At 37.2% G+C, this 23,942-nt stretch overlaps 1 protein-coding gene across 9 annotated transcripts in view; it reads right to left on the reverse strand.

Annotated features, from left to right (window-relative positions):
• Positions 1 to 23,942, reverse strand: part of ssbp2 (single-stranded DNA binding protein 2) — a 695,743-nt gene that overhangs the window by 148,413 nt on the left and 523,388 nt on the right. For 6 of the 9 annotated variants that reach the window (XM_039759281.1, XM_039759275.1, XM_039759276.1 and 3 more), the window contains one exon: positions 17,217 to 17,300. The exons of the other annotated variants lie outside the window; for them this stretch is intronic. In XM_039759281.1, coding sequence (XP_039615215.1) covers positions 17,217 to 17,300 — 84 coding nt within the window. The remainder of the gene's footprint in view (positions 1 to 17,216; positions 17,301 to 23,942) is intronic. 9 annotated transcript variants of the gene reach the window in all.

Consider the following 23,942-nt stretch of genomic DNA (forward strand, 5'->3'; position numbering starts at 1 on the left):
CACCACCCAACTAACTTTGTGTGTGCATACTCAAAAACACACTGGTTTTCTTACATGAGAATGTTTGTGCTTGCTTTGACAGAACAGCAACATTCGCTACAAAATAAACCTGTTAACTAATACAAGTGGCTGTTGTACTGTCTGAATTAGTAGCAAGGGCAGTGATTTAAAGTAAGAGAACAGAAGATGAACCATAGTCAAAAAACAGACAAAGCCTGTAACCAAGAAAGTCAAAAAATCAAAGCATTAAAGCTTAAAGAAAATCCTAATTCCTAGTCAAGTAGATTCTAAATAAGAACCTAAATGCAAAAAGTCAAACAATAAAGAAAATGTGAGATAAATATTTAGGATATTCACAATCTTGGACAAACAGGAAATGCACAAACGTTTGACCTGGTGATGCAATGAACATGCCTTGCAATGGCATAAAAGCAATAAACACATGATCACAAAATGGTAACAAAACAACACTGCAGGAGAATGCTTTCAGTTTTTAATGTACTGTAGTTAAAAATAACTTAGAATGGAATAAAAATGTTAAATATGAACTCCTTATTGTTTTAGAACTCTTATTTATATACAAACTTTTTATTTAACCATGTTTCTGTGTGGGTTTCCAATGGGTGCTTGAGTTTCCTCCCACTGCATTGGCCCTAGTGTGTGTCTGGTGTGTGTGTGTGTGTGTGGGGGGGTGTGTTTGGGGGGTTAGTGTTTTCCCTGCAATGGTCCGGAACCCTGTCCAGAGTGGCTCCAGCACCCCCGTGACTCTGGTCTGGATTAAGTGGGTTAGAAAATGATAGTGACTTTTATTTAAAGCCTAAAATTATAATTTGAAAGTAATACAATGGATTTAAATAACAAATAACTATTTACAGCCTTTTTTTTAAATAAAGATCTATTTATCTATCTATCTACAAAGAAAAAAGTCACTAACCTCTATCAAGTACTTAAAAAGATAAGGTGTGGTGTTGGATTGACTAACACAATTGCTTTACAACTCCAGGGAGCCTGGGTTGAAACCTGGACCAGCACAGAATTTATATGTTATGCCCACATTCACATGGGCTTTCTCAATGCATTCTAGTTTTCTCCTACAGTACTGTATATCCCAAAGATATACATGTTATACTGAATACCAAATGATCACAAAAGTACACTATACACTATTATACCATATAGCAAATGTCAAGTTTAGAGTTATTACTGCTTCCTACCCAGTGATGATGAGATTGGCTCCAGCCCCCCAGACCCTACATTGTTTTAGGGAGGTTAAAAAAGTAGGAAAATTGATAAAACAGATTATTAATCATTTAGGGGAAAAAAATCATTTTCAAATAAATGTATTAATTTTTAACAAATAAAAAGTGTAATTATTTATTAAAATTATGCGTAGTATTCTGTAAATGTTCAACAGTTTTCTGTTCTTCTCAAGGGATTCATCCAAAAAAATTTTACCAACGGCATATTCTTTCGACAACTTCTGAATTCAAATAGTATGAAAATGTAATTTAAAGCATTTTTCTTTTGGAAGAAAATGATTCTATTGTACATGTACTAACTACATCATTTTAAAGGTGTCTGCACTTGTTAAAATGAAATTGTTTTTTATTTGTGTCATACTGTATCATTTCTGAAAAAACTGAACATTGAAATAAACACGCTGGATTTTCTGATCACAGTGAGCTTTTCAGAAATATCCTGGATAGCATTAAAATTCTAGAGTACTATGTTCAGATCAGTCCCTTGACATCAGTGAGTCGGTGAATCCATATCAAACAGTACAAGAAAATGACATTCTTCATAAGCCCAAAATTTACACTTCTATTGGAATTTCACTGTGACAGCCTTGATATAGTGCAGCTTTCATTTTCAAATGTGACAAGCCAGCTTTTGTCTATGAAACGCTATAAACAGCAAAAGGAACAAAAATGTATACACTACAGAGATTTGAAAGACGACATGCAAAAAGGTTTTCTTTAAAGATCTGATGAACGCTGAACAGATAAACTGCAGTTTGCTGCGAGGTTAACAATGTAATTTTGGTTGAGGTGTACATCAAGTACCATCATAGACAGAAATGCAGAACAAAGCAAGTGAAGCATTTGGAGTTTCTGGCTCAGTGTGTATAAACCAGTTAAACAGTGCTGTTATCCTCTGGCAGCAACCTTACATTCATTTTTATTAACTATGTACACTATATTATATATAAAAATAATTATAAATAATATAAAAATATTTCAGCAGATATATTATTATTTCCTAATGTGTCTGACAAAGTCTTGCAAATTGTTTTATTCTGGCATACACCAAAGCAAGAAAAATTATTAAATGGATTGTACTGTAAGGTGATTTGTATTATAAAGTGGTACTGTGCAAAGCAGCCATTTAAAATGACGAAAGGCCAAATGAAGGAAGGATATGTTTGTATTTAAGTAATTTCTTCCATTTCTCTTTTTAAAAAGTACCAAATGAAAATATCCCTGTAACAAATACTGAATTATTGACCCACAGAGAACCAGTTCATTTGACAACTAAGAAATGTTGCTTCTTCTGCCAGGAAGTATTATAGTCATCCAACAATTAGCACCAAGAGTGAAGATTATTCTACAAAACATATTTTCACATGGACTTGGGCTACAAACCCTTAAACAAGTAAACAGTATCACATTGAGTTCACATAATTTAGATTTGAAAAAGCTACTTAAATACCAAATTCTAGAAACAACACTGAGATCTGACCTGAGCACTAGAACTGGAAAATGAAAGATGCCACAAGATGAGTCTGTCAGGAAAAAAATCAAACTAAATCTCCACTCATATAATTGCATCTACTTTTATACCAGACTCAGAATCTGGGTGTCACATATCAGAAGTTTGTACCAGGCGGAGAAGCATGGATATGTATGAACACATACAGGTGCAAAAATCAAGTCTGCTAAGCAGGTATTGACTGCTACTTGTTTATACATATTGTTTCAGTTTGTCCACCACCTTAAGATAAACAAGTGGGAAGTATGGGAAAAGACCAAGGGGAAAGGATCGGAATCCCAGATGAGGAAGACAAGAAGTGTGCGAAAGATCAGCCTCCCCACTGAGGTAAAACTTGAACACAGGATAGAGATAGTATGTTCCATCTGTTCATGGATGCTCTCTTATAGATGAACACTTTGAGTCCCCACTTGATAAATAGGAATTAGTAATTGAAGGGCCCATAAAGACTTATTTTGGGCATAAAACATACCACGGAGAAACCAAAGAATCTGTGTTAATCTGGACAAGTCTAGGTATTGCTAGCCTGGTCTTAAAAATGATATATTAATATCTGTTTCCTTTTTAGTAATACAGTAGTGTGGCTAGGGTGCAAACTATATTGACTTTGTGTACAGCACACCTTGCATACTCCATCTATCTATCTGTCTATCTAGCTATCTATCTACAAAGAAAAAAGTCACTAACCTCTAAAACTGGTCCCCATATGGTGTGTGAATGTTCTTCACAACACTTACACAGGCTTAGAAATTTAATCATCCATCCATTATCCAACCCGCTATATCCTAACTACAGGGTCACGGGGGTCTGCTGGAGCCAATCCCAATTTAATCAGGTTAAAAGAAATCAGACCAAACACTTTTCTCATGGAAGCTGCATACCATTAAATGAAGCACAAACAATAACTGCAAATGTCCCCATGCTAGTCCGTTTAGAATTTATTGACTATACTTTTAAATACTTGACATCTTTTGACAAGCTCAGCAATTAATGAAAAAAGGAAGACAAAAGTTCTTCCAATGACAGCTGTAAAAAGCATGTACTGTAGTTCCACCAATGAAACTAACTGTAATACCCCCAGATATTTTTCAGACAACCTTTCAATGTTTAGTGGAAATCTTGCTTAAAAGGGGAGTTTGAAATGCTGACCCAAACTATATTTGTGTTATCAAAATGCAACTATAGAATTTAATTGGTAACCATGATGAGAAGTCACAGATCAAAATTCCATCCTGCAACCAAGCACAACAGAATTTTTATTTTGAACTAAGCATATTAATGTAGTGAAGTACTGTACTGATGTGGTGGAAATACCGTATAAGCTTAAGAAGTCAAGAAAAAAAAAGCCCTGAGCATTTAGAGCAATATGGCTAACCTGGACATTATCTTAGTTTTTCAAATACAGTAACAGCTGTATCCTTTAAGCCATCAGAAAAATAGAAATCTCTGAAATGTATTCTAATGAATTTTAGCACAGTGTGAACAATTCGCAATTGATATTATATCTGCACACGAGGCTGTAAGTGTCGCTTTCTCCATTAAATGCTTTCATTGTATTTCTGATGGCAAGCTCATGGTAATTTATAAATATTTTATCGTTTACAAGGAAATAAAAAACCTACTTGATGGAAAAAAAGGGAGCCTGACCCACTTGTGCTCTTCAGAATTTTCACTCTCCAATGCAATTTTAATACCAGAAATCAGGGACTGAAGGTCAATTCTTTTGTACCATTTTCCGGTTATAGTGATTTGTATGTTCTTTGCAATGCTCCATTTTTAGATTTCCATTCACATCTTTAGAAAATGACAGTAAAAGAACTGGACAATTGGAATCTGTTAACTTGCTGATGTTTGTTTGCAGCCACAGATATACCTTCTCCTGCCAGCAGATAACAGCATTTTAACTCTTCTGTTAGACACAAACAATACATTAGTCTTATACGGCATACAAGTTTGACAATGACCACAGAGCTTTTATCATACCTTTAAAGCAGTGGAATTTGCTTTAATCTTTTAACAGCTGTATAGCGAAGCTTCCAGCTGTTAAGGTTAAAATGTAAAATATTAAACTGAATTATATACTATTTACCTTTTGACATATCACAAACAGTTATTATCAGAATAAAAGAAACATTTTCAAAAACCACAAATATGTGTAACATTTTGTTTTACAGGTTCAAGAGTATGGCCATGTGGTTATGGTTACATAAGATTAATCTTGCCTTATTATTTACTTATACAACTATATAGTATGAAATCTAATTTTAAGCAATTCAAATTATTAAAATTAAATAGAATTTTCATTAAGAGCTCATATTTAACTAAAACTCTGCAACCTATTCATTTTAATGTCCAAGATTCAGAGGTAAAGCAAATAGTAAATAGGGAAACGTTTATACTTTTTACTTGTTACAGGTATAGTTGAGCAGTAGAATGGTCAAGGGGGCACCCCATACTGCAAATGCAGGCACCATTTTTCTATTTGAATTTATCTCTATATATTTTAATTCTTCCATTGTCTTAAAAGCATACCCAATACAATACAGGTGAATGTCTTAAGATATCAGTTTACTAAGATTGCTTGGATGTTCAATGATATTTCACCACAGGCAGTCCCACTGCATATTGAAAATGAACACCGAGAGAGAAGCTGAACTGTTAAATTATTTTTGGCAATCAACATGTAATGAGTGTTTTGAATATGATGTATTTATTTTGTGATGAACTTTATGCTTTAACTTTAACTAGATCAACGCAGATTTAACTGATGATTGCTGTTTACAACAGTACTTTCTGTAGAACATGAATCTTGTATGAGTATGTAACAAGGTTTCAGTCTGTATGAAATTGCAATCTTGTAAAGCTTGTTTGCAGAAAATCACTCTTAACTGTTGCTTAAGACAGAAAGTGAACTTAAAAGCCACCCGGGAAAGGAAGAGGGGCGCATGAAGTGCAGAGTACTATCAAAGCCAAAAAGGAAGAACTCAGGTGAATGTTTCTAGTATAAAATTCAGATCAGAATTGTGCACTGCCTGTGAATGTGTAGGGGCTCCCCTTGATGCAGAAGATCATTTAAGGAGAAAAGTGTTTGAGTTACTTTTATCTGGCAAACAAATGGGATCCTGTAATCGTTTGATTTTATTCAACATTGTTGAAGCCAGCATTAGTTTAATTTCCCATAATGTTTGTGAAACAAAAGGGACTGCATCATTTTGCAGGTGCTATACAGGTTAATGTATAAATCTTTCCTAAATGAAAATACGTGTTTGTACGGTGGGTTTTCTATAAATGTTACAAGTTGTTCTTACTGGTATTTGGAGGGGAATTTGGTTGATGGAGGTGTTTCTATTAAGGGATACTGAATCACTGAAAGAATAAGAAATTGAAAGATTCAAAAGTTTAAAGGGAAACAATTGCAATTTCTGGCAAAGAATACTAAATGCTAATTAAATGGAGGTGGCCGGATTTGCACTAAAGATAGTAAAATAGAATTTTTCCAAGATGACCATCGGAATATTAATCTGGTGTCTGTTAGGAAAGGTGATGTACTTACAACTTGTAAAGCAGGCAGGCATAATTTCTTTTTAAATACAAAAAAGAACAGAGTGTCACATGTTTATTTGACGGAAAGTACAATGCCATGGCCAACTGCAGATGGGTTGGGCCAACTACCACTAAGGATAGAAAATAACAGCAAGCTATCTAAAACTCCTGAAGTTGCACTTGGATATCTGTTAGCAAAGTTAATATTGTATAGTTATGGTTATTTAAAAATGAAAGCATTACCTTTAAAAGTGTTTCAGACAGAAAAATGAATAATTTATCCAAGGTGCAATATCACAGCACAAAGGCATTCAAAGCATTTCTTACACTGCATTTGCTGAGAAATATGGTCCTATGGGCAACCACTATTTGAGAAAGTGAAAGTAGCAGTCCGGTCAAGGCTCTCCTTTTATTAATCCAAGCTTGTATTTGGCAGAAAACATCACATTCAGACAGATATTACAGGGACATGTTTATTATTTTTGTCTTTTCCTATCTTTCATCTTTAAGATGATACTTAGTCACTCATACATAGAAGGATTCCTGTGATTATGGCATACTTGGCAAGAATTATCAGGGATATCTGATGAATATTGATTGATATTTGAACCTGCCTGTAGCCTCTTCTCAGGTCAGCTAGGGCTAGATGCTGCTGTGGCAGCAGCCTGTCCTGCCAGAAAGAGAAGCTCATCTTTTGACAAACCTCAAGGGGATATGAACATTAATAGAAAAAATGATATACAGAAGTCCCATGCAGGATTTAGGGCCTTTACCTATGATAGCTGATATTGAAATTCTTGCTGTGCTCACATTGAAAAATGTATGTTTTTTTAAATGTCATTATGGTTACTATTGCTTTTATTATTGAATTTTTTTGTGCCTCCCTGAAGTGATTCTGACAATTTATGTATTCCTTGTGGTGTTTTGGCATCCAATAAATCAAATGTTGGTGTTTATTTAGAGAGTTAAGAAACAGTATCTTTGTAAAGTTTATTTTTTTAACATTATGCTGCAATGCCATTTTGTTTTTCTTCTGGGTGCAGCCATTTACTGGAAGTAACATTGATAGTTTCCATAACGTTGAGTTCCAGAATTTCCCAGGGATTTGCGGCATATGATGTCATCTGTGAGACCATAAACAGATTGGCCTATGCATTACATTAGTGAGACTGGATAAAAACTGTTTTATTTGACTATTACTTCTTTGGTGAGTTTCTGGTTAAAAGACTTACTTTCTGACTTCTTGACTTTGATTCTTGTATAGACACAAGATTTGATTGACACAGAGGCTTATCAACTAGTTAACAATCCCAGCATGGGTTGCGGTTTACATATTTCTCCTGGTTCTTTACAAAAAGATTTTTACTCTATTCTGAGATGGAACAATTAACTCCATGCCCCTAAACAAAGGGAAAGCTAAGTAATCAGACTCATGTTCTAGAGTACAGTCTCACTTTTTTCTGTTGTTCAGTAAGCAAGCTTGTTACTGTCGTTTAGTGTGTTCCTCAGTGCTTCCATCTCAGTGAGCAAAAAGGAGTCTATGTCTATTTTCTGAATTAGGGATTGATGAGGAAAAATGCAGTGACTGTATTCTCATGGTCCAGTAATACCACAACTGTGAGCCTTTGCAAAGTGTTTTGATGGCCATGGTAGTTTGTCAAACTTACATGCCAGGCTGACCTACACATTCTATTTGCTTTGTGCTGCTACAGTGAAACCTGAGCCATCAATTTTGGGATTAAGTCAAACCTGGAGGGAAAGGAACTCAAAGGTATATGTTGCTTCTCACTCCTGACTGCAATTTTCATAGACAAAATATCTAGGCATCTGTTTTAGGATGGCTCTATTGTTTTAATGACTGTAATTTTAGGCCACAACACAGTGTGAAGTAGCTTGGGTGAGAATCAGGATTATGAGTCATCTCTGCAGATGGGCAAAGCAATCATTGAGTAGAAAGCCACTACACCTGGCAAAAGGGTTAGAGTATACTTCTGTGTTACTCAAGCACTTTAATGTCAAAAGGTTTGTAAGTGACTGGAAGTGTGGCACCAACACTGCAGACGCTGAACCAGATAGTAATTTGAAACAAGGACAAAGAAGTAATTTCATTAATCAGTCTTTTTGGTGCATTTTGCCATCTTCACCCATGCCTATGTTCATTACCCATGCATTGATCTAAAAGAATGTAGGTACAAACCACTGAAATTATGTTGCTCAACAGGACTGTGAAACTCACTCACAGTGTTAGAAGGAAAAGCTTACTAGGAGACACTGGAATAGAAATACTACTGCTCCTGATGAAAACGAGTTCAGGTGAAGTGGGTTGAATATTTAACACTTTGGAACACACGCATTTCATGTCTGTTCCGTTTCTACAGTAATCTGTGTCAACACATTGTTAAAACAGAAACGTTTTTATATTCTAGTAGTAGATGACAAAATGTAGGCATAAACTATATAATGTATGAAGCCTGAAGTCCAAATAGCAAAGAAACATTTTCACAAGAATAACACAATTGCACTTTTATTCAAAATATAACTGCAGAAACAAAAAGCCGCCTAAATATGTGACATTGACACCACTTTATTGTAACTGCCTCCGTGGCTCGATAGACTCAGCCCCCGCTTGGGAATCAGAAGGTCACGAGTTCGATCCTGCGCCCCTCTGTTTTGAGAAGTAAACTGCTCTTATTCTTACTGTTTTAAAATAAAAGCATACATTTGATTTCAGTATGTAACAGCCGGTGCAATTTATGATCCTTGTAAAGGCTAGCTTTTTTTTTTTTTAATTCACTTTTCATTCTCTCAGTCGCGCTTCAGAATCAATCTATACAACCCCATCTGACACGGCTGTTTTCACTAAAGACGCGCTATAGCTCTGCAGTGTACCACGATGCATACTAACGCCAAACACCCTCAACCTAAAGTACCGGTTCTGACACACAAGCGCTGGCTGCTTTCTTCGTATCTCACCGTCACTTGCTTTTCTTTTTATTCAGTTTTATTGAGTGTTCCTGCCAGTCCCCGCATGTTGCTGTATGCTGTTTCTTTTGTACCGGGACATGCAGAGGAAAGAATGGTAAAGACCAGTAACTTCGCGCTATATGCAATCATCAGACACTCCCCATCTGCCCGTGTCGCTCAAACACAGGAACATATATTGGTGTAAAAGTATAACAAAAGTGCACTTTTATTCAAGTGCACTTTTCCCATCGCCTTTTCCTGTAAGAAGCAGTGTACACACTTCTCTCTATGCTGTGGTTTCTATTACACACCTGAAAGAAAGAGACAATACATGTGAACATATCCAGCATACAGCAACATGCGGGACTGGCAGGAACACTCAATAAAACTGAATAAAAAGAAAATCAAGTGACGGTGAGATACTAAGAAGACAGCTTCGCCAGCGCCTGTGTGTCAGAACCGGGTGGGGGCGTTAGTATGCATCGTGGTACAACGCAGAGCTATAGCGCCTGTATTCTGTTTCTTTTGTACTCCAGGGCACGCAGAGGAGAGAATAATAAAGAGCAGTAAGTTCGGCGCTATATGCAATCATCAGACACTCCCATCTGCCCGTTGTTTTGTTATACTTTTCAATACTTTTTATACTGCTCAAACTGGCATGCTCAAAAAATACACGTGTAATGCCACGAAAAGTGCACGCAGACACTTCATTTCACAAGGTGTGTAATAGAAACCACAGCATAGAGAGAAGTGTGTACATTGCTTCTTACAGGAAAAGGCGATGGGAAAAGTGCACTTGAATAAAAGTGCACTTTTGTTATACTTTTACACCAATATATGTTCCTGTGTTTGAACGACACGGGCAGATGGGGAGTGTCTGATGATTGCATATAGCGCCGGTTACTGGTCTTTACCATTCTTTCCTCTGCATGTCCCGGAGTACAAAAGAAACAGCATACAGCAACATGCGGGGACTGGCAGGAACACTCAATAAAACTGAATAAAAAGAAAAGCAAGTGACGGTGAGATACGAAGAAAGCAGCTTCGCCAGCGTTTGTGTGTCAGAGCCCGGGTACTTTAGGTTGAGGGTGTTTGGCGTTAGTATGCATCGTGGTACACTGCAGAGCTATAGCGCTTTAGTGAAAACAGCCGTGTCAGATGGGGTTGTATAGATTGATTCTGAACGCGACTGAGAGAATGAAAAGTGAATTAAAAAAAAAAAAAAAAGCTAGCCTTTACAAGGATCATAAATTGCACCGGCTGTTACATACTGAAATCAAATGTATGCTTTTATTTTAAAACAGTAAGAATAAGAGCAGTTTACTTCTCAAAACAGAGGGGCGCAGGATCGAACTCGTGACCTTCTGATTCAAGCGGGGCTGAGTCTATCGAGCCACGGAGGCAGTTACAATAAATTGGTGTCAATGTCACATATTTAGGCGGCTTTTTGTTTCTGCAGTTATATTTTTGAATAAAAGCGCAATTGTGTTATTCTTGTGAAAATGTTTCTTTGCTATTTGGACTTCAGGCTTCATACATTATATAGTTTATGCCTACATTTTGTCATCTACTACTAGAATATAAAAAACGTTTCTGTTTTAACAATGTGTTGACACAGATTACTGTAGAAACGGAACAGACATGAAATGCGTGTGTTCCAAACAACGATCTATTATTTCCACTCTAAAACTCCACTTCACTCCCAGATACTCAATCAAGGCATGAGCTGAGAGAAGTTCGTGCACGTTCTAAATTGGTGGGGATGGAATAGCCGGCTGCTCCTAGCTTCTCTTTATCAGCACATTTAGAAGACAAAGGGCGCTGGCGGAGAGGTGTGAAGGGATTTAAGAAGCAGTTTAAGGTGGGACGGAATTACGAGTTTTTTCGTAGGCTCTGGTAATTCTAGTGTTAATAGCGGGTCATGAGTGATTTTTAAATACAATTTAAAAATATAAAATTTGAAAAAAGTAAAAGGTAACATTTGTGAGCGCTCTTTTCAGCTGCTTCATACAAGCTGCCATTTCCCACTCATCTACTGTAGGTACAGTTTTCTGCATGACAGCAGTATATCTTAATGTCTGTGTACTCACTGTAGGCACACAATCCTTATAACAATGCAGCAAATTACAATAAAAAACATATTTTGAAAATGAATTGTTTAAGTTATGTTTGTTATACCTTGTCCAATCGCAACACTCAAATCTGGTCACTACCGCACAAAGAAATAAGTTATTCCCAGTAGAAGCCATAAGTTTGATAGGTAGCATGAAATCAACAGTTGACAAAGTTTGCCTCTTTTTTTGTTTTTTCTCTTGGAATACTCATGGTTCAAAAAATATATATATTGTCACAAAAACGAGACATATGAGTCATGAAAAGGTTTGGGGCAGCCACCCGTATACTTGTTATTCTGGCTGCAAAGTCGATCAAATGAATAACGCACTGATGTGCACAAAACCGAGTCCAAAACAGAACTGAGAGAATAGGGAATAGGTTGAGGCTTTTAATGGGGAAGACAAGAAGTGACGTCAAAGGGGTCAGGTTCATGAAGGTCTTCTGCCATTGGTGCGAGCCTGGACGTGACATCACAGGGGCCAGAGCCGGCAAGGTCTCCTTCCATTGGCTCGGTCCCGGAAGTGACGTCAAGAGGACCAGGTGGGATCTCCTGTGAATGGTCTGCAGGCAAGGGAGAAAAAGAGTCAGTGCACTCTGCCACATCCCGGTATGTCTCGGAACTGACCTTACTCGAGCCCTTTAGCTGCCTCCCATGTGCACGTGTTTGACAATATATATTTTATATTAATGCATATGCAAACCCTATTGATTGGGAGATCTTGCACCTGGAAGTAGGTCAAAATGGTGGCGCACTTAGATGCTGTGGTTGTGTGTTCTCCGGCTCAGAGTTTGGTTTTTCCACCCTGCATGGATAATACATGTATAGCTGGCAGGACATTTTATCTACGTCCACAACATTCCGGATGACATCGCATGGGCACTGGTGCTCTCTGTGGATTACAACTGATACGCCGGTGGCGGTGGAAAGACTGTAGGCTAAGGAAGCAGCCACATAAACCACCGCTTCCAAGCATTTTTTCCTCAAATGTGAGGTCTCTGGTGAATAAATTGGATGAGTGGAAGCTTGGATTGCAATGGAAAAGATCATCAGGGACTGCTGCATCCCGCTGAACATGGAGAAGTGCCTAAGCCAACTCATATCGAGTTAGCAGGCTACACAGCATACCGGCAAGACAGGACAGAGAGCTCCGGTAAGAAAAGAGGAGGTGGGCTGTGCATTTATATGAACAGTAGCTTGTGTACGAATTCCAACATAGTCACCAGACACTGCTCTTCAGATGTTTCTGACAATTAAATGCAGACCTGTATACCTCACCTGTGAATTCAACGCCGTAGAGCAAACTGCTGTGTATATAGCACCAGATGCTAATGCTAACTCGGCTCCGGGGCTTTTGCATGACACCATCAGCAGCAAACACAGCAAGTATCCTGAGGCTGTTCACATCATTTCTGGAGACCTTAATCATTCTGAAAGCAGTTCTCCCCAAATTCCATCAACATATAAAGTGTGCAACGAGGGGAGTAAAAACAATGGACAAGCAGTACACAAACATCAGACAGCCCAATAGGGCTAAACCCCTAGCACACCTTGGCCAGTCTGATCATACCCCCCTCAGGAGACAAGCTCCCACTATGACCAGGACTGTTACCATATGGCCCGGGAAGGCCTCCCAACAGTTGCAGGACTACTTTCAGAGAACTGACTAGGAGGTTTTCCATCACCAGGACCTGGAGAGCCATACGACAGCAGTCCTGGATTTCACCAGGTTCTGTTCAGAAAATGTCACCAGGGACAGACGTATAAGGATTTATCCTAACAGGAAGCCCTGGTTGACGAGGGAGGTCCAGAGTCTGCTGAAAGCCAGGAAATACTGCTTTCAGGTCTGGGGATGGGGTATTCTACAGTGCAGCCAGAGCGAACCTGAAGAGAAAAATCCAAGAGGCCAAGGCAGTATACAGAAGGAGGATAGAGATCCAGCCATCTGAGGAGTAACAACACCAGGCAGGTGTGGCAGGGCATTCAGCACATCACCAGCTACAAATCCAGCAACTCCTTGGCCGTTGAGGGAGACGCTTCTCTGGCAGAGCAGCTGAATATCTTCATTGCCCGTTTTGAGGTGACACCAACAGTAGATCCATCACAGTCCCCTGTTCACAATAGCAACACACTCACGGTGGAAAAGTGTGAGGTGAGGCGGGTGATGAGAAAGGTGAACCTGAGGAAGGCTGCAGGACCAGAAGGGGTGTCTGGATGGGTGCTGAAAGACTGTGCAGATCAATTGGCCGGAATCTTCACTAGGATTTTCAACTAGTCCCTGTCCCAGGCCACTGTCCCATCCTGCTTTAAAGTCCTCCATCATTGTTCTGCTGCTGAAAAAAATCACTAACAGTCTGAATGACTTCCGCCTAGTGGCACTCACATCTGTCATTATGAAGTGCTTTAAGAAACTGGTGCAGAGTCATGTCATCACCTGTCTGCCGGTAGACCTGGACCCACTAAAGCAAAGAGAACCACTGAGGACGCTGTGGCTATAGCCATTCTTGATGCCCTGACCCACCTGGAGCAGAAGGTGAGTTACGTCAGACTGCTCTTTGTGCATTTTTTAGCTCGGTGTTTAACAGCATCCTGCCATAGCAACTGGTGTTCAAACTGGCAGATCTGGGATTTCCATCACTCACCTGTAGTTGGATACTGGACTTCCTGTCTGGTCACTCCCAGAGGGTCAGGCTGGGTCCCCACACCTCCACTGCTCTCAGCCTCAACATGGGGACGCCACAGGTTTGTGTGCTTAGCCCGCTCCTCTACACCCTCTATACATACGACTGTATCAACACTCACTATAGCAATGAAATCATAAAGTTCGGATGACACGATGGTGGTCGGACTCATCTTGGGCAAGAAGGGTGAGCTGGCATACAGAGATGAGGTGGATTGGCTGTTGGAGTGGTGCAGAGTCAATAACCTGCTCCTTAACACCCAAAAATGAAGGAGCTTGTTATTGACTTTAGAAAAAAACAAAACTGACATCCAGACACTCATCATTGGTGAGGCCTGTGTGGAGAGGGTACCGATGTTCAGATTTCTGGGCATTGAGTTGGAGGATGACCTGATCTAGGGCGCCAACACCAAGAAGCTATTGAAGAAGGCGCAACAGAAATTGTATTTTCTGGGAATCTTCAGAAAGAACCATCTCCCCAAAAATCTGCTCCTTGCCTTTTATCACTGTTCCATCGTGAGTGTGCTCACATACGGACTGTGTGTGGTACGGCAGCTGCACTTCCTCAGAAAGGAAAGTGTTCCACAGGGTCATCAGGACAGCGAACAGAGAAATTGGCTGTACCCTCCCCACACTGGAACAAATCAACACCTCCCGATGCTGCAGAAAAGCAATAGACCTATCACATGATTCATCACATCCCGGTCATTGCCTCTTCCAGCTTTTGTCATCGGGCAAGAGATACAGAACAATGAAAACCAGGACAAACTGCCTTAAAATCAGTTTTTATCCAAAAGCAATCGTGGCCCTGAACTCAAATAAAACTGCTTCATATCATTCTCTAAATGTGTAATATAGACCTTGAGTCAACCAGTGCAATTTGTATATTTAACCAGTGCAATCTGTATACTGTATATGACAAGTGTAATTTGTATATATTTGTAATGTACTTTTATTACTATTCCTTTTCTTGTTTTTTAACTCTTATGCCTCACACTGAGTCAACAGCACCTTTAATTTCATTGTTCTTTTGTAAAAGTGACAATGACAATAAAGATCTATCTATCGGGTCGTCCAGATCTAATTATGCAATTTTCATTACGCTATAACTTATTAAGTTTATTACATAAAAAATCACCCGAAAAATCCTGGACCATCGAGAAGTGTGCGAACTGACGACATGAAGAATCATCTTTGCGCCAAACTGGAATCGTCCCAGCATAAATCAAAGTCATCCAGATGATCTGGACCTGCATAATTAGATCTGGACTATCTATCCATCTATCTATCTGATATTACCTAGAAAGGCAAGAGGAAAAGCAGTGGTTTCTCAATGATAATTGTATTTATGACTATTTATGTACATGGGCAGGACATAAGTTAATATGATTTATGTTTTTACTCTCAGATCTTATAAATAAATGCTATTGTCCATATGCCTTATACAATAATCTTGTTTGCGTTGTATAAATAAGGCAAAGAGTGCTTAAACAATTTGTTTTTTCAGCTTATATTAACTTCAAGCTGAATATAATAAAAGATAAAGAACACCTTCCTTCATATGCCCACATATGCCAAAGTCAATTATGGAATGTTTCACATGCTAGGAATAAAGTGATTCTGATTCATGATGTGACAAAAAAGTTATATGCCAATTCCAATAGTGGTTACCACTAGATATGCCTAATAACAGGTTAAAAACTGTAGAATAAAATGCACACCAACTGCTGAATGTTAGCGGTGCACTTGAACAAAGGTGTGACCAAGGATTTTTTTATTTTTTAAAGGGGATGTTCTGTTCTGCTATCTTTATATATAATACGCTACTGTAGCTATTCGTTTTTCTGTCCAGAATTTGAAATCACCTGTAGTTCGCAAACCGCTTGACCTATTGATCTGAAATTTGGTACACACAACGTGATGTCTACTATCCGCTTTTGGGGTGACAATTGACATCCAAGTTTATTTCTATTTTTATTTTATTGTAGAATCAACTCTTGTCAGCAGCCAGCAGGGCGGCCATGAGGCACATGCGCACGGGCACCGTACTCATCCCTACCACCTTCACCGTCACTTCCCCTATCTCTTCATATCTTAAATCATTCTTGAAGCAGATTGAAGACTTAAGTGGCAGCTTAAGTGAAAAATTAAAGAAAATGTAATTGCAACACAAACACCGACTTAATCAGTTTTAATGTGAAAAGATGCCTATGAAAGAAGAAAAGAAGCGAGCCACTATGGTGGAGAAAAGAAGAGCTGCTCAGGAAGCAGTAAGCGCATCAACCTCTGAGCAAACGAATGCTAAACGTATAGAGAAAGAGTATATAAACTATGATTGCTCAAGTTAATTGTATTCACTGCATGTCATCGTGCAGTACGCCGTTACTGGTAAGAACGATAATTGACTTAGTGGTGGAATTCTGTGAATCACAATGTTCAAAGCTTTAAGGATTTTTAGGCTGACATACACAAACTAGGTGTCAGAAAAGCTGTTTTTTGAGACCACGCTTTGGGAAGAGTTATATTAGAAGATGATAAATATGACCAGCAACACAACAATACTTTTTCTTGACCAGCTATAAGATATTTTGCATACTCTTATACACTGGCCAATGAGTATTCAATTTTAACATGTTTATTTGTTTGTAATGTTTGTATTATTTTATCTCTCCTAATATTCTGTTTGTAATAATTAAATTGTTGAGAGTATGCACTGACTGAATGTGCTCTATTGTATGTCATGAAATGGTGCCAACTAAAAATGAACAAATTTTTACTTGTGGACAGAAAGTCACATTCTAAGTACTGCATAAATAAGATTTTCTCATTAACTAAGATACATATGTTCATTCAGATTAAAACATTACTACAAGGAATCACATGGGAATCATGATACCCATGCAATTGGGAAGTTTTGCACAACTCTCACATCTTGCACATTCATGATATCTAGTTTAGTAGAGTCCTTATTAAATTCTTGACCACATACTGCAAGAAATGATTTGCTTGTCAATTAATAGTGGATTATGAAGCAAAAAAGTTTTCAATGTGGATATATGGAATTTTGTATGTCTGATCTTGTTTCACCACCCACCCCAACCCATTGAAATCCATGGACGCAGCAAAGTGGTAGTCTGAGGTTATTACCTGACCGTGAGGGCCCATCATGGGATTGCTGGGATTGTGGGGTGGAGGCTGTGCGTGTGGTGAAGGCTGTGAACCGGGAGGTCCCTATGGAGAAAAGGAAATTCATAGGTTACAACATAGCAAAGTAAAAGAGATCCGCACTCCACATGTGCTCAAAGCTGGGGATTAAAGTGTTTTGCTCAGTGACACTGTGCTCAAATAATTTTATCTAGGCAATTTTTTTTCTTTCCTAGTGGTATTTCTGTCAGCCATATATTTAAATCAGTGATCCGAGTTCAATGTACTTGTGTGAAGACCAAAGGCAGTGCATGTTTGTAAAGTTAAAGTTGTTGAGTGATTAATAAAAGAACTTTATACTGTTGAGAAACTTGTCAGAATATAAATTCATTTTTATCTTAGTTCGACTTCCCAGAATAACTAGTAACGTTTTACAAAATAATTAAAAAAAAATTCAACATATGGTTAAGCTATTTAAAATATAGGACAGAAAAATTACCTTAGAAAACAAAATGTATCACTTATTCACCAGCATTAGCAATGTTATGCTAATGAACCAATCAACACACTCAGAACATTTTAAAGTCATAAGTGGAATGTAATGGTTCTCCAGATTACTGTTTGACAAGTGTCAAAATCTATTGCACAGGATGATCATTTTAACTTTAGTCGATTTTTATATAGTGCACTAGTAAGACTACATCTGGAGTATCGTGTACAGTTTGGGTAGCCATGCTAAAAAAACAAATAGCAGTACTTGAAACTGTACAGAGGTACATCCAGGCACATGCCAGGGCTTAAGGACATGTCATATTGTGACATATTCAAAAAATTAAGCATGTTTAGTCTGAAGCAGAATAGATTGTGTGGGGACCTAATCTTCAAAATCCTCAAAGGTATATTGATAAAGCAGATTCGGGCAGAATTATTCCAGCTTAAGGATGAATCACATACTCAACGACATCAGTGGAAATTAAGGGGAAGTGCATTTAAGACTAAAGCCAGGAAGCACTTCTTTATGAAGAGTTATGGGAATCTGGAAAAAGCAACCGGAATATACAGTTGAAACAGAATCCTTGACAACCTTTAAGAAGTATTTGAATGAGATAATGGGGCAACTTATTGTAATTATTAGCTAAACAGACAAGCTTGATGGACTGAATAATCTACTCTAGTTTGCCAAATCTGTTGATTATATGTACTGTAGCATCTTCCCATTGCTACAATACAGGTAGACAGATTTGTACACTGCAATTTGAAGATCAAATGCAATATATGATACCACTTATTAGCACTGTCCAAAATTCTCTGGTGAGTATAAGCTTATTGATTGTGGCTACTTGAGTTTTCATCTGTTTTAGGTAAAATGTTTTTCTATATGGCTGGTAACACAGCCTGTAAATGGAGTGTGGTGACCTAGCTCAAAATATTTGATTAAGAGAAAGCTGAAAGCCTTTGATTGATTGGTAAGCATTGATTGGTGACATGTACTGTTTTATTATTGGACCTATTTCAACACAGTATTACAGAGTTGGCTATGAACTTTGTCGATCTTTCACTCAAAATTCTTCCAAACTGCGACATGCTTCAGGGGTGTATTCTACTTCAAGATATAAAACGAATTGCTTAAACACTCCCACCAAATAAACAAGCCGTCTCAAAGTCTATACTAGGCGTAGCAATGTATTAAAACACTTAAAGTTGCCAATGCAAATTAAAATTTTCATAACTGATTAAAACTATTAATTTTAAATTAGAATTAAGTTAATCAAACTACAAATAACTCTTTTTATACCTAAAACATACATTGTTAACTCTATTAATTTGATTGAGTACAGCAGGTGCCCAGGACCTCTGAAACCACCACTGAAAGTGGGAAAGAACTCAGATTAACGGTCCTCTAATGGAAGGGTTGGCACTAAACGCACACACACACGCTAATATACTGTTTTCATATATCCTGACCTGCACGTCTTCTGAGAATGTCAGAGTTGCACCCCACAGAAAGCCCACATGGACTAATGTTAAACGTTGTACCGTTAATGAAGAAGGACTGTACTACCAGATTTTTTAAAAAAAGTTCGATAATAGCATTATGCAAAACTCAGCAATGTCACTGCAGGAAAATCTGACAGAAAGTGCTTTGTTGAAAAGCAAGAGCTATGTCACTAAGAAAGGCACAGACAGTCCTAAGTAGACATATTCATTATTTCACTGTCTGTGAAACTAGCAGAAAATGAAGTCACGCTAGGTGAGATTTGTTACTTAACAAGTCAGATAACAAGAATACATATGAAAATGATTTATTACACTAGTCGTCTCCAACTTGGTGATAACCAGGGTAGTCAAAGTAAGATATTGCAATACTTTTCTTATAACACAAATGAAAAAGGTGAACCTGAAGATGTTACAGCTCCTATTTGCAATTGGTGTTACAAGACTTGTATATCAACAAACAAGGCAACACATCAAATCTTGCAAAGCATTTAATGCCTTACTAATACCAACCAACCAACCATTATCCAACCCGCTATATCCTAACTACAGGGTCACAGGGGTCTGCTGGAGCCAATCCCAGCCAACACAGGGCGCAAGGCAGGAAACAAACCCCAGGGAGGGCACCAGCCCACCGCAGCTTACTAATACCAATGTAAATAATTGTTTAGCACAAATTACAGCTTAGACAAGCACTTGGTCAATGTTACAAAGATTAAGAGTGACACTATAGTCAAGTAGATAATATTAAACTTAATACAAATCTGCCTTTGGTGATGTCTTACACAAAACCAATTTAGGCAAAATATGAATAGTTATACATCAAAACAGATTTGTGCTGAGTGGACAGTTAGTATAGAAGCAGCAATATTATATTTTCTACAGTATATTCAAGAATCATCCTGACAGTTGCTCATATTGCTTGCATAAAATTAGATATGCTATAGCTTTAGTATGTTATTTACAAGAACAGAACTTCCTGAGAAACACTTCAAAATGGTATTTTAACAATGTCCACTTTTTAACAATGAGAACCTGGTCAAACTTGTTGCTGCTGTCCGAGTTTATCAACATAAATATTCTCTTCATAACAACGATTCACTCCCAACAATAACTCTGTCAAACCTGCTATAATCCAGTTCATGGAACTCAAAGCATGTCAAGGTAATATAAGACACACGTCTATAAATTTTATGTGGATAGCGCTTCAGTCCGAAGCAAGGTACATACAAGTGCACACAAAAAAATGGACTGATTCAAAACCTCCAATTAACACACAAGAATGCAGGAGTGAAAGCAAAATACACAGTGGAAAACCCACACAAATACTAAACAAATAATGACTAGGTATCGGTTTCATAGCCAAAACCCCAGATCCATATGAGGTAGGAACATTAACTGCCCCAAGGTTCTTTTATATTTTTGACAAAATGTTAATTTGCTATTCTTAATACATTATTTGTATATGCACACTGGAAAGTGTGTAGCAGAAACACTGAGTGATAGATTGCATTTGGGGATTGAAGAAAATTACACCAAAAATAAAGATGCCAGATGAGGAGAAAGGGAGCTCCAGGAGACCCAGTCTAATTTAGCACATCTCGCACTCAATACTCAAAATAAAAAAAAAAAAGATGCCCAGCAGCTTCTTAAAGGTCAAGTTGTTAACAAAGAACAAGACAGATGCAGAGTCCTGGAAAAGAACAACCAAGACAATAATGTGCACTGAAATGTCCAAAGATGGAAGGTTAAACTGGTATGACACCAAAAATAAGTACTAGTCATGGATATAGTAATGTGTATCCTATCTTGTGACATCTGGAGTAAGGCACTAATCAACACATCATGGGAGGACGACCCATACAGTGTATATAAATACATACACTCGCACTGTCAGAAAGGCCAAGTCACTTCAGAGACACAAATTAACTTACCATGTACCTCTTTAGGAAATAGAGGAAACTGTGCATGAAAGAACTATTTAGGCTGGGAATCCAGTTTTTACTACAACTGTAAAAGTTGGCATCATTTTACGAAATTGCTTCTTGTGAAAACTGAATGAATAGTTTGCCATCATTCAAAGTATAGTCAAACAAAATCAAACTGTTTTATTTAGTACAGTTAGCCTAATTACGAAGCAACATTAAAGTATGCTTGGTAGAAACGCAATTCTAAAAATATTAACTATATGATCTGAATAAATGAGAAGCCACTGTCAATTTTTGGAAGACTGACACCTCCCTTGACAGTTCAAGCAGTCTGTTTTAATATATGCAAGTCTGTTTTTTTTATTGAAACTATGAGAAACATGAGAGGTATGAGTTGAATCAAGAATACATTTTTTCCTTAGTATTGCAAATTTATAATAAACCACTTTTGAGAAAAACCTAGACACTCCCCAATGACTGGAAAAACAATATTTACCATCTTATGGTTATTAAGAACTCAACAAATTAACTGAGGCAAAAAGATTAAAAATACAATTTACAGCAGATACGGTACGTCATGCCCTTGCCATCAACTACACAGGTTGTTTTACTTGAGGGTTCTTTAAAACATTATATAAGTAAGTTATAAGTATAGCAACTAACACAGCTGAATGTTTTTAAGCAGCAAATGCATCTTTACTGTAAAGTGTTGACATAATAATGTGTAAATGAAATGTTGATGCATATGCTATACCACTGACTTAATTTTTAACTATGCCTGCCAAGCAAACAATGATGAAAATATAAACAAAGTGAATGCATAGAGATATCCCAGACTCTGCTTAAATTAGTTGTTTAGCTTTAAAGTGTTTATGTATGTAATTATTCTACAATTTAGTACCCTACTGTTATTATATTCTAGTAGTATTTTTATATATTCATATATGTGTGCTATACAAGAATACATTGTAATGAATTGAAAAAAGGCACTGGAGAAGTGTTTTATTAATGTGATATTTCAACAAAATGAAAACTATAAAAAATTACAATATGCTCTAAACTACATGTAGAGCAAAATACTGAAAATTATCACTGTATATCAAAAAGGGATTTTTTAGTAGGCAGATACCCTCACAATTCAAAGTTTTTTACTTCTTATTAAAAGTTGGAAGTAAATCCATTATTATTAAGATCATTTTAATCTTGGCAGTTACAAAGCTGTCTAGGTTTTTAAGCAATGTGCAAAACACCAGTGCCCTGCTAGTGTGGTCGCTGAAAATAAATTTTAAAAACACATTATGGTATTACAAATCACTTGGTACCTATTAATGCATTTGTGAAAATGTACGCTCAAATACAAACGACCCAAAGAAAGTCAATAGTTAGGTGTTCCCTTCAATTTTAGCCAATTTTAACGCTGAAATGTTGTGTTTCTGATCAAATAAACAACAATGCTGGTCTGTGGCAGGGCGTCTTTAATGATGTTTTATTGAACCGTTTTGAAAAAAACAAGAAAACTTTTCTCTGATTATAAATACTGGCTTTAATTTAAACTGAAATAAAAAAGTCCCATAAAAAGAATTTTTAGCCAAAAGTTTCATTGCTGCTGAAGTGAGCATTTAGTGGTGATGCGGCGAGTGATAGCTTTGGTAGCTTCTGTTCTTCCACACAGAAGTGCACACATGTAACGGATAGTGGCTGCTCTGCATGATACTGATCAGAAGTAAAAGGCATTGTGGCTTTTGTTTGTGATTATCCTATTTAAGATGTGTGTATAGCTAATTGTACAGTATATTCAACAACATCAGAATAAGATTTCCATGTTGAACCAAAAACAGAACACTAATGGGACCACAGACAGACAGATAGATAGATAGATAGATAGATAGATAGATAGATAGATAGATAGATAGATAGATAGATAGATAGATAGATAGATAGATAGATAGATAGATAGATAGATGAGAAAGACAACATAAAAAAAAGAAAAACCTGGCAGTTACAGCCTCCTTTGCAGGCCTATTTCTATTGGTATAATTTAAGTCTATACAGTATATCAATGCACATTGATGCCAAATACAAAACATGACAAAATTAAAATGATCTTTAAATTTGAAATGACTGCCACAATAGCAGCATTGTGTTATGTGCTTAATGCATATTTGAGCCATAAATTTACATTGAAACTTGCAATATCCATGTCCAGAAAACTTTGTCAGCTAAAAAGTACTTTCTTCATAGTATGTAGGTTTTCTAAAAATATAGTCACAAAGCACTGTAATACAGTGGATTAAAATTAAAAATACTGAAGGGAACTTTAAAAATAAACTAATAAAAATCTGTCTGATCCTGCAAGTGTTCAATGCACTGGGAGAGATCTGCACAAATTTGATGTATACAAGTGAAAAGCTGTTCCATTTTAGATTTAGGCATGGCTAAAAAAAGTGGCCTCAGCAGATGCAATGTTCCGAGCATGTGTACGCACTGACTAATAAGATTCAAGTGTCCTTTAGTGTTTTATAAGTTAAGAGAGCAATTTTAAATCTTTTTGGATTTCCATGCAAACCCGTATTGTATAAAAGCAAACCTTAACCCATCACAAATTTAGTAGAAAATGTTCTGAGCATATTAAAGATTACAGAGAATCTTATTAATGAAGTTTTACAGAGGGGCTTAGCAATAATAAGTTCAATTAGAAAAATATAAGACTGTCTATAGCAACAAAGGACAAAAAAAAAAAAAAAACATGCAGTGAAAGATTAAGTTGTACTTGCTTCATGCTAATTAACAGATTTATCATTTTAAA

Source organism: Polypterus senegalus, chromosome 7, assembly GCF_016835505.1.
Source record: "Polypterus senegalus isolate Bchr_013 chromosome 7, ASM1683550v1, whole genome shotgun sequence".
NCBI classification, from domain to species: domain Eukaryota; kingdom Metazoa; phylum Chordata; class Cladistia; order Polypteriformes; family Polypteridae; genus Polypterus; species Polypterus senegalus.